The sequence below is a fragment of the Copadichromis virginalis genome, linkage group LG13 (assembly GCF_057382275.1).
Source record: "Copadichromis virginalis isolate Kocher_CV1m ecotype Utaka linkage group LG13, C_Virginalis_male_GT1.1, whole genome shotgun sequence".
In the NCBI taxonomy this organism is placed as follows: domain Eukaryota; kingdom Metazoa; phylum Chordata; class Actinopteri; order Cichliformes; family Cichlidae; genus Copadichromis; species Copadichromis virginalis.
The window spans coordinates 26278930-26290778 of record NC_140630.1 but is presented as its reverse complement, the minus strand read 5'-3'; the positions used below and the strand labels follow the sequence as shown (position 1 = coordinate 26290778).

General features: G+C 42.1%; 1 protein-coding gene across 1 annotated transcript; it reads right to left on the bottom strand.

Annotated features, from left to right (window-relative positions):
• Positions 1 to 432: 432 nt before the first annotated feature.
• sack1ha (scaffolding CK1 anchoring protein Ha) lies at positions 433 to 9745 on the bottom strand. Its single transcript, XM_085478237.1, has 6 exons — positions 9292 to 9745; positions 7974 to 8425; positions 7699 to 7863; positions 6803 to 6927; positions 1677 to 6666; positions 433 to 1573 (listed from the first exon to the last, which is right to left on the bottom strand). The coding sequence occupies exons 2-6, from the start codon at positions 8415 to 8417 to the stop codon at positions 1562 to 1564; spliced, it is 5736 nt and encodes a 1911-aa protein (XP_085334363.1). The 5' UTR covers positions 8418 to 8425; positions 9292 to 9745; the 3' UTR covers positions 433 to 1561.
• Positions 9746 to 11849: the final 2104 nt, after the last annotated feature.

Genomic DNA, 11849 nt, shown 5'->3' with positions numbered 1-11849 from the left:
AAAGGCTGTGATCTGATTGTACTGCGCCAAAACCAATATGCAGTATGTTGCAATCACTGTGTTAAAGCTACTAAATCTGTGTAGGTTTAGAAGAGAAATCTGTTATATAAAATATAATGTATGTGTTCTTTTTGGATATTTTAAATCAAATGGAGTTTTCAAGTTACACACGAACATGTTACATATGAAACATTATATACGTAAATATTTAAAAACCTCTTGCAATTAAGGATTTAAATAATTTATTATTTAATTCTGGTTTTATTTTTATTTTAGATGGCATGTTTAATTTTGTGGAAATAGTGTCATAGTACCTAAAATTTACTTTTAAAGCAGTACCTGAGTTTCTTTCTGTGCTATATCAAAGATGAATTTAATGAACTGCACCACAGACATGGGAGAAAAACAACAACAAAAACAAACAAGCCTCGATATATTTAAGAAGTTTTATTTACAAACAGCAAAAGGTGATGAAGACAGGTATGATACTGTAAATCTGTGAGAACTCACTGTCACTGCTCAGCTCTACATACTCAAACATACATATGTAAACTCTTCACAGCTTCAAGATCAGTTTCAACAGACACGTAGAGCAAGTACTGATTTAAAAACTGCAGGGTAGAGAAAAGTTTAAAAGACAAATAAAAGGTTGGTTTCAGCAGATTATAAAATGCAACCCCATACTGTCGGATAGTTTTGGCTTTCCACGGGCAAAGTAAACACTTAAAAAAGCTTCATATGCTGGATTTTGGGGTTTGTTCCCCAAAATGTGTAAATGAAAAAGCGTTGAATGGTGTATATAAACAAGACCTTGAAGTAAACCTGATGCACCTTTGAATATTCATCATTAACCTTAATGACATCTGCTTTCAACAGCTGAAAACAAAAACGACACAGTGTTACACGTCGACGTCTGAGTCCATCGTGTGCATTTCCTTGTTTTCGGTTGCATGTTTAGGATGAAAAACTTTACAGTTTATTTATGCCAGCATGATCCACAGATCCACTTACTTCCAAATATATGTAATTATCATCTTTTTAAGATGAAGGTGAACCATTATAATACAAACTATAGTATATTACAGCTTTACAAAATCTGACCACTGCAGATTATCAGTTCTCTAACATCTCGTCATAAAACTAGCTGACGCTGCTGTCAGTGTTGTAAAAGATTACGGCAAGAAGGCCTCTTCACAGAAACTTGGTTTGACACATTGCACGTTACCCTGCAGTCAGTAAAAACATGTTCGATCCTGCACTCATGCTCTCAGTTCATACTGGGAGCAACTTGATGATTCAGCCACAGTAAGAAGCTCGTTGTTGAACACGTCGCACGTAATTGGGACAACGGCTTTGCAATAACTTGCATATTGTCTAAATTCACGCTTCAGTACACGTTCCCTGACTCTTCTGTGCATGATAAGCCTTGTTTTCCATACAACCCAGAAGAGAAATCCCATTTCCAACAAATATCTTTGCCAGCTTTTTATTTATTTAATTTCACTTCCTTCTACACATCCTGTATCCACCTTTTAATATCTCATCTTTCTTTGGATCCCATTTAAGTTGTCATCTGTGATAGTAGAGACAAAAAAAAAAAAATAGATTCACCACAAGGGCAATTAAATATATATTAATGCTTCTAATAGCAAACAATATTGGTAATACATTCATACCTCAAATCGACTGTAAACCTTCCTCTCCTTTCTCATATTCTGGATCCTCTCCAGCAGCTTTTCTCGCTCCTGAGGTGATTTTTGCCCTTTGTTTAGTTTATCAAGTCCTCGTTCTTTCTCCCTTTTAGCATTTTTGTCAGCTTTGTCTTCTTTCTCGTCATCGGTAACGGGAGACTCTTTGGTAGCCTCATTCCTGCTTTGGCTATTAGCGGAAATCTGCTCCAGGAGCAGCTTGGTATCGTCTCTGAGGTTGCTGCTCGAGAGCACGTTGGCTGTGGATGAGTGGTAGCGAGACTGGCTCGATTTGGGCTGCTTGGATGTGATCTCTGCTGATTCAGAAAAGTTACTTTGCTGTATTTGGTCATTCGTTTTCTCACTGCCGACAGACTCTTTGGCACTGCTTTCCTTTGTACCCTGGGTATGATCTGAGTTTCTCCCGCCTGTGTCCAGTTGCTCAGGCTCTGTTTTACTATTTTCAGCAGGCACAGGTGGCTCTGAGGTAGGCTCATTTGTGCTAGAGGGAGTTTTGGGGGCTTTATCCGATTCTGATGGAGTCTGGTTGGAAAGGGAATTTGTATCAGCGAGAGTGTGCAATGCAGACATGTTGGTTTCTGCTTTTTTAGCTTCAGGGGGCAAAACGAATTCAACTGACTCAGACAAAGGAGAGGAACGTGATCCTGTTTCAGCAGGGGTTGGTGCCTCAGCTCCTGTAAAGTTGAGGTCAGAGGGAGGGGTTGCTTGTATCTGTGCGTCTTGAGGAGCTGCAGTTGTTTCTGACTGCGAAGCATTAAGAGTAGAGTCTGTAATGACAGTGGAGCTTGCTTCTGATGGCAAATGCTTGGCTGGAGTGTCCGTGGGTGTGGGTACAGTAATAGTGGGCTCTTTTAGCTCAGGTACACATGGCTCAGGTGGAGAAGGGCTACTAGGTATGATATCACCTTTGACATGTGAAGATTCAGGAACCACAGAATCCTCTGCAACAGCCTTTTGAACTGAGCAAATTTCTGATTCAGAAACTTCTTTTTCTGTCTCAGTAACACCTTCCTCTGATTCAGAAACAGTCTTTGCAGTCTCAGAAATACCCTTTTCTGATTCTGGTTTTCCAGAAATTGCCTTTTCTGTTTCAGATACACCTATCTCTGATTCAAAAACAGCTCCCTCTGACTTTTCTCGTTCAGAAACAATGTTTTCTACTTGAGAAAGGCTCTTTTCTGACTCAGTAACACCTTCCTCTGATTCAGAAACAGTCTTTTCAGATTCAGAAATATCCTTTTCCGATTCGGGTTTTTCAGAAATGGCCTTTTCTGTTTCAGATACACCTATCTCTGATTCAGAAACATCTCTCTCTGACTTTTCTGGTTCAGAAACAATGTTTTCTGACCTAGAAACACGTCTTTCTACTTGAGAAAGGCGTGTTTGTGGTTCACAAATATCGTTTTCTGATTTTGATGTTTCAGAAATAGATTTTTGTGATTCAGAAACACCTTTCTCTGATTCTAAAGTACCCCTTTCTGGGTCTGATGTCTCAGAAATGGCCTTTTCTGTTTCAAAAACAGCTGTCTCTGATTCAGACATGCCTATTTCCGATTCAGAGATATGTTTTTCTGGTTCAGAAATGCTCTTTTCAGAGTCAAAAATATCTTTTACTGATTCTTGTTTTTTAGAAATGGCATTTTCTGTTTCAGATAGAGCTCCCTCAGATTTTTCTGATTCAGAAACACACTTTTCTCCTTGAGAAAGGTTCTTTTCTGATTCAGAGATATCGTTTTCTGATTTTGATGTTTCAATAAGGTCTTTTTCTGATTCAGAAACACTTTTCTCTGATTCCAAAGTACCCTTTCCTGGGTCTGATGTCGCAGAAATGGCCTTTTCTGTTTCAGAAATAGCTGTTTCAAACACGACTTTCTCTAATTCAGATACACGTTTGTCTAATTCAGGCATGCCTATTTCTGTTTCAGAGGCATCTTTTTCTGGTTCAGAAACCTGTATTTCTGATTCAGTCATGCTCTTCTCAGCTACAGAAGGATCTTTTTCGCTTTTACAATTGGCTTTCTCTGATTCAGAAATATCTTTTTCTGACCTTTCTGTGGAAGTTGTAGCACCAGAAACGCTTGTGGTGGACTGTAACGAGGATGAGCTTGACTCAGCACCACTAACAAACACCTCAGGAGAAACACCAGATTCCATATGTACAGAGTCAGTTGCTGAAGGAGTCTGGGATGACGGCAACTTGGAAGAGGAATCTAGAGGAGTTTGGTTACTTGTATCTTTAGATTTAGAATCTTCTGCTAACCCTTTTGGCGAGGAGCTCATAGAGTCATGTGCCTCTGTTTTATCATCATTTGAAGCTAATATGCCAGAAGCAGGGTGTGAACTGGAATCTTCTGAAAGTCTGTTCTCTTCAGTGGTAGAAAGAGAAGGCGTAGTGGACGATAAAGAAACTGGACTTTTCTGTGAACCATAATCTAGCAGATTATTCTCAGAGGAGGATCTCAGCATTGATGGGTCAGAGGCGTCAACTGTTGATGTTACTGCAGGAGGGGAGATGCTGGTTACTAAATGAGTCAATTCAGGATTTTGGGTGTGAGAAGCCAACGCAGAAAGTCCTTCATCAGAATTGGCACAGACTGATTTAGACTCCTTTGAGGTAGAATCCGGGCTTGGGGTTTCCTTTTTATCAGTACTTTGTGTAAGTGAAGAAACATTAGTGGGAGCAGGATTTGTGGGTGGATGACTGGGGCTGCTCTCGTCATCAGCAGGATCTGACAGCATGGGTTCTTGTGGTGATTTGTTCAGAGGTAACTCTGAGGAAGCAGGAAGAAGATCTGTTGACTGACTGTTGTCCAGTTTTGTTGTGCCTAAATCTTCTGCTACTTTATTTTGTTCTTTAGAGCTCTGGGAGGTATTGGAGTGATTTTCGATCTGACTGTCCTGCTGGTTAATGTTTTCACTGGATTCAAAAGACACACTAGCTAACTGACTGTCTGCAGTAGCACTCTTTTCCCCCTCAGTTTTGGAAGCCCTGTCTTCTGAGGATTCTCTTGGTTCAGGTCCCTCCTTTTTGACACCACTGTTGACTTTTAGTTCAGTTTCTGGTTTCACCGGGTCTTTTCCTTTGCCCTTTGCAGCTTTTGTGGCTGCTTCAGCTTTGCGTTTTGCTGCCAGCTCTTTGAAAAACATTAATCTTACATCAGGATCATTCATATCTGCATATGGTAGAAGGGTGGCTAAAGGTTTAGGTGGTTGTACCGGCTGATTGGTTTTGGGTAGCTCAGCTTCAGAAAGCTTGGATCGAGGCATGGATGGCGAAAGATTAGGCTGCTCTACATGGGGTACTTTTGCTGACTCTGTTTCCTCACGCTTTTCTGAAACGTCTTTTGAATCTTCTTGCTTTGATGAATTTTTATCATCTCCTTTAGTGCTTTCCTTGTCTGGTTTTGTTTCTGTGGATGTCTTTAGGTACCGAGTCCATTCGTAAGGTTCTCTAGCAGCAGTTCTCCTTTGTCCCAGAACTTGAGAAACAAAGGGTAGTTTTATCTTTTCAGATTCAGTTTTGTCACTGTCTTCAGTGTCTCCGTCCTTTTGCTCAGGAGGGGTAGTTTGACTATCCTGAGGAGCTGGCTGATCCAGAGAGCTGAATATCAGAGAGGACCTTAACCTGGAGCACCTGTTCATTCCACTAGCATTTAGTTTCCTTCGGAAAGAATCGGACCGCAGAAGCACAGAAGTCTTTGGCTCATTTTGTTCTCCCTCCTCTGTCCTCTTTTCCTCCTTGTTTGTGGTTTGTGACTCTGATGGTGTTGTTTTGGTTTCTTCTGCCACTGCAGGAGGTTCATCGGGCAATACCTTAGGCTGTTCTCTGGCTGTTGTTTTGGCATAATTTGGTATCTGACTCACCCTGGATATAACAGGAACTTTGAACTCTCTGACATTTGGGATTTTAGGAAGTGACAAATCAACCCCTGGTGCTGTTTTCTGCATGGTGTTACGGGGCTCTTCAAAAGGATCTGGGGCCTGAGGTGGTTCCACTGGCAGGCCTTCATCTCCTGAATTATCATATGCACTAAGGTATGAGTTAATCCTCCAGTTTCTCAGCCCCTTTTTAACCATGGGATCCTTGCGGTCACTGTTAGACTCCTGAAGAAACTGCCTCTGATCAGCGTGGCTGGAGGGCGTGGGAGAGGTTTGGCACGTATATGGATGGCCTAAACTTAGTCTTCTAGGTTGAGACGAACTAAAATCTGCTGCAGGAAGCATTTTCTCTGAGCTCTGATCATAGTCTTTGGTAGATGACAAGTAGTTAAAAACAGGGTCAAAATCAGGTGGTTGCATCTCTTGTGGTAAAGCAGATTCAGAGTATTGATCTCTTGAAAGATAGCCTTGGCTCCAGAACTTGTCATAGCTGTAATTTTCTTCTGGTCCTGGTGCTGGTCCTAGATAAGGCTGCTGGCCCCTGTAAAAATGCCTCCCCTGGGACTCAGGTTCTGGCATTCCCTGAGTTTGCAGGAATGGATAAGGATATCTTCCTTGAACACCTTCAGCAAAGCCAGGATGTTTAAAGGGTCGATTTTCCATCGGTGGAATCCTGGCACATCCCTGATCAAATGATGGGTCCACGTGTGGTTGTTGGGAAGGAAACCTATTGTACAAATCTGCGGGTCCACGCAGGGGTTCCTTAGTGTTAAAGGGCACCCTTCTCCAATCGTCATCCATTCGTTCATCACAGGACTGTCTGGCCCATTCATCTGGTTGACTAGAATCAGCTGCTGGCAGAGTTCTCATAGGCTCCCTGTACAGTGATAGCCTGTCACTGGCGTATTCCCTCTTTTGTAATGGATTCATGTCTTCCACTGGAGGAACCAAATCTTCAACAATCAGCGGCTGGGAATGAGCATACAGGATCCGAAACTCTTCATCAAAGGTAGTCACGAGCTGTCCGAAGAACAGGTGCGCCATGCAGCGGTGTAGTTTCTCAAAAGACCACATGAAGCTGGACATGACATAAGATAAGTGCAATTTAATACAAGAATCGTTAAAACGTTCAATAAACTGTTGCAAACACAACACATTTATTAGGAAACAATCCTGGTGTAGTAGGATTCTGCAGTAGTTTTAAACAGCCTCACCTGTAATTTCCACTCAGCACAGCCCTGCAGTCAGTCAACAAGAAGCGATCCATCATCTGACCTTTGAAGGATTTGCCTGAGCGACACTTGTACGAGCTGCCAGACACTGTTCTCACTCGTAAAAACTGCAAGGCACAAGGAATCACCTTAAGATTTATAAAACCTAAAAATGTATGAAGCACATCTAGCAATGTTTTCAATTGCATAAATCCAAGATAGGTGGCAGCATTGCATTAGCACTGCGTCTTCTGAGATAACGTCACAGAAAAGGAGAAAAAGATTGTATACGTAGTTCACTTTTGCAGTACTATACTGGTCATGTGATTTTTTTTAAACATCACTAAATGAGTCAGTCTCCATTTACTCAACATATCAGGCTCAGATGTATTAATACTGGCATTTTATTTATATTACACAATAGCATAAAATGCAGTTCTAAGAACTTTCCTGTGCCAGTGGAGACTTGAGAGAGTCATCTTTTACCAATTGCTTAGCTTTTGTTGGACAATATAGCTTACTGTGAAAAGACCACTGGGAGATAAAGCTGGTGATATTCAAAATTTTGTAATACTGTCAACAAATCCCATGAAAAGACAAAACAACTATGGGTCATCTCTCAGTGCTTTCCAAACACCCCCACCCCTCCTCAGTGGCCTGTAGTGCCAAATCCATTCATTCCAAATGAAGACAAAACAGCCTTCAAAATGCATAATAAAAATAGATTTCAACCATTTAATCAGTTTAAGCAGACATAAACAGCAAATTTGTTAAGGACTACTTTGAGCCACAGATCGTGCATATTGTATATGAAGTAAAAGGCCAGACATAAAGTATAAATGGGAGTGGAAATTAAACATGTAAGAAGACAAAATGCATTGCAAAGAATACTCAATCACCTGAATGCTCTGCAGGTTTACTCTGCAGTTGGATACCATGCTCACAAAGTGATGTGCATTCAGCTCGTCTAGAAGGATGTAGACAGCAACGTTTCTCGTGGCAGCGTTAAGGACATCCGCAAAAATGTCAACATCGGTAAACATATCCATCGCTATGGCAATGACCTGAGGAAATGAAAGAAAACAAAGCGACCAAAGCGAAAACAAAAGCGCCATGAGCATGACAGTCGAAAAAAGAACAATGGTGATTAATGTGAAGGAAACCGCAGGCCAACCTGTTGAGCGTTTTTGATGAGTCGCCGGGCCTGCTCCTTGATACTTGGCATGTCTGGCTCAGGGGGGTTGACCAGAGTGGTAACCTCTGTGGGCACACTGAAGAGTTGCAAGTGGGGCCACCCGAGGTCCAAATCTGGGACGTCCTGGTCGCTGTGAATCGGCCAGTAAGTGTCTGAGGATCCATCTCCCCCGCTTTCCAGAAAAAGCTGTTCAGAGTGTCCGATCAGCTGGGGACCCTGAACGAAGCCCATAATGTGCTGAATCTCAGGTGTGGACAGAAAGTCCACCACATCCGCCTTTTTGAGGAACTCATAGTACCCCTCCAAATCCCCCTCAACCAGAGCGTCAATGGCCAAGCGGTACTCTTCCCGGTAGTGAGGAGGGAGGTAGTTGGGGTCCAGGGGGTTATCCCCAGCAGAGGAACACTGAGAGCGACGCGCCATACTGTGGTCTTAGGAGAGGACAAAGGGCAAAAAGATACGCAACTTGTAAATGTTTTTGAACCAAATTTGGGTTCAGCTGTAATCAGATACACTCACACAACCCACAGATGTCTAATTCGCTGCTTCTTGTTGTCATGCGAGATAGAATAAAATCTAAAGATAACAACATGTACTATTTGACAAAAAAAACCACCCTGACATGATAAAGACTCTAACAAATCAAAAGTAACAGAAGCATTTATTCTACTGTTTGTGTGGCATATTTACACTGTCTGGGTCCATAGTTACAACAGTGGTGGAGTTCACTTTCTTAAAAATCAACTAGCTGCAGCCAAGTTGAGATACCACTCTATCAATACACCGTGACAAACCCAGCTCAACAACCCAAAAAATAAAAATAAATAGACGCCAGTGGATACTTCTCAGAGATATTGCAGCATCTGCTACAATTTCATTGGACCGGTGAAAGCACAATGAGGGAAATGGAATCTAACCACAGGATAGATGGTTAGGGTGTGGCCCCTCCCTCTGGCCAAACACCCTCGACTCCATTTGAACTTTCATGTAAAGCCAGAAATCTCATATAAACGAGAAAAGAAACACCAGGAGTAAAGAGTAAAGCTCAAAGCCCTGGAGCAGACGTTAAAGGACAACAAGCTCTAAGTAAATAAGTTAAAGATAAAATAGCTTTGTGTTGCCGCTACGCAAGTGAGTCTGTCATTTACGGACAAAACTTTTCCCCCCACCGAGTTAGAAAAGTTAACCGGAGCTGGGTCAGTCTGTAGTCTCATGTTGGATCCAGCTAGCCCAAACACCGCAGGGGCTAACAGCACAGAGCCATACAGCCCCCACAGTTACCGTCTGCTGAGCCTACCTCATTGGTGTACCCGTCAAGCTCTCCGTCGGTTAAACTTCACAGCAGTCATCTTGCTTTCTTCACCGTGTTGTTGTTCACAGCTGTACCGAGCTTCCAAGTCCAGGTGTGACCTGCCGAAAGTTTACTCTTACACTGCCTTTTCCCCTGTCACCCAGCTAAACCAGTTTGCTGTCATGCTTGAGACATGTTGGCGAGAATGTCTGAGACGCATCGACCGGAGGAAAAAAGTAGTGTCGACAGACCTCGCCCCGCCTCACCGGCTGCAGCAGCTCCGCAGTTTGTTCACTTCTGCTCAGCTCTCAGTGTCCGTGGCTGTCCTGAGCCAGCTGAACTCTGCCCAGATGTTATCATCCCACTCCTGACACTCACTCGCTACTACTGCTGTAAACTGGAGCCGAACTTTGTGGCTAGTTTTAGCCCTATCAGGTAATGCGTTGCTAGTTCATAAAAACCCTGCGTTGATCGCTCATATTTCTCTCCCGCCCCCACCTAACACTGTTCTGAATCATTAGTTATTATCAGTTAATACGTTTTGTGTGATCGTGCTGGCAGATATTGTTACCCGGTTATAAAGGCCAAGGATAAACCCACTGTAAATTAATTATCAACAGGTCATAGCAGGGTGTTCCACCAGGGAGTAGGGGCATACGGACACATTAATACAGACATAGTAGTTTGAGACGGCTGTTGTTACCAGGGACGGAGCGAAGGGCATGGCTCGGTACCCCCCCCCCCCCCCCCCCCAAAAAAAACAAAACAAAACAACAAAACAAAACAAAAACCCAAACATTCAAACAAACAGGAAGAAAGGCAAAAATGACATAAAGGGTGGATGAGGAGATTTAATTCCTTCTATAAAATGTTTAATAACATTACACGTAATAAAAGCTATTAGCTTTAATTGTAGGTACACTCATGTACCCACGCACACTCTGGAAGGAAATCGCACTGACATGGCGACAAGTGAAAAAATAAAAAAAATTTGAATCAATTCAAGCGACTTCAAACAAATAGAGGTGAAAAAAAATGCAGGCTGGGCAAAGCGAGTGGTATCTGGGATAAACTCAACATTCAGGCGAGTGACTGTAGCTACCTGAGGAGTGAAGAACATACTGTAGTTGACTGAGATATGACCTGGTAGTAAATAGAGGGCCATCTAAGCAACTGGAGCCTGGAAGTGACCATTTCAACACGATGTGCTAGATGTACTGGTGTACTGCCTATCATTCCCTAAAGCTCCATCCACGCTGCAAGCAATTTGCTTTGAAGTCAAGGGCTGGTTCCTTGCATACATTCCAGGCTCTGGTCTAAGGCCTTCTAAGGCAATATATCAGTTAACAGTATCCAGCGATAAAAGTTTATTTCAGGTCCCGCCCACTTTGCATAGCAGTTAGTTAGTTAGTTGCTTGTAGTCACGGAATGTCATTCACCTTCTATGGCATCTGGTTGCCACATCACTGTGATTTGCCTCAAGGATGGGTCCTGTACTTTGCAAACTGCAATCAAACAATGTATAAATAACATTGTAACCAGACTGCATTTTGTTAACTATGTTACTTTGCAGTTAAAGCTTGTGCTTCAGAGTAGCCTCTGACTTGTTCCATGGCAGCCATGTAGGCAGAAAGGTCTGTGTACATTGAAATCATTATAAGTCAGTGAATTTTCAATCAGTTTTCGGGTGCTTTTCTTTGACATTTGTTTCTTTCTGATTGAATTTTCAGATTTCACATGTTGTACCGCTGTCCTGACCTTTGGATTCATAAGTCAATAATATCTGTTACTGCTGATATTCTGTTTAGTTTTGTATAATTTGACATACTTTACCATTTTCTCCTAGTTTTCCTGGCTTTTTGACAGCCACCCTTCGACTGAGACTTTATCTGATGAGGCTTTGGTCAATAGTAGATAGATCAACTAAAGGGTGAGATGGATCTCTCGGGAATCAAAATATAAAGAAATGATTGGACACTTTGCAAAGTACTGTAGAAATAAAATGAGAAGAACATGCCATCAGTGACATTGGTTTAGTCCTTTTTTGGCAAATGAATAACACTTAAGGAAATGTTTGTGGTTTAGGTTTAGGATTAATGCTTACTTATTTAATTGACCAGTTTTTAATGTTTTCTTTCATTCACAAAACATCGGGGTGGCCATTAAGGGTCCATGTCTTACTTTTTCTCATGGTGCACTAGCTGATAAAGCCATCTCTGCTTATAAATATGTTAAAAATGGGAACTAATGGGACTTCAGATTCAGCTGTACCTAATTATAGGCCTCTTCATTAAAAAAAATCATAGTTAATCATATTTACTTTGATGATATACGCTGAATAAAAATAAACAACTACCGGTAATTTTAAAGCTGTTAAGAGGTTGAGACGCTGCAAAGGAATAAATGGTAAATGGCCTGCATTTGTATAGCGCTTTTCTAGTCCCTAAGGACCCCAAAGCACTTCACACTACATTCAGTCATTCACCCATTCACACACTGGCGATGGCAAGCTACATTGTAGCCACAGCTGCCCTGGGGCGCACTGACAGAGGCGAGGCTGCCGG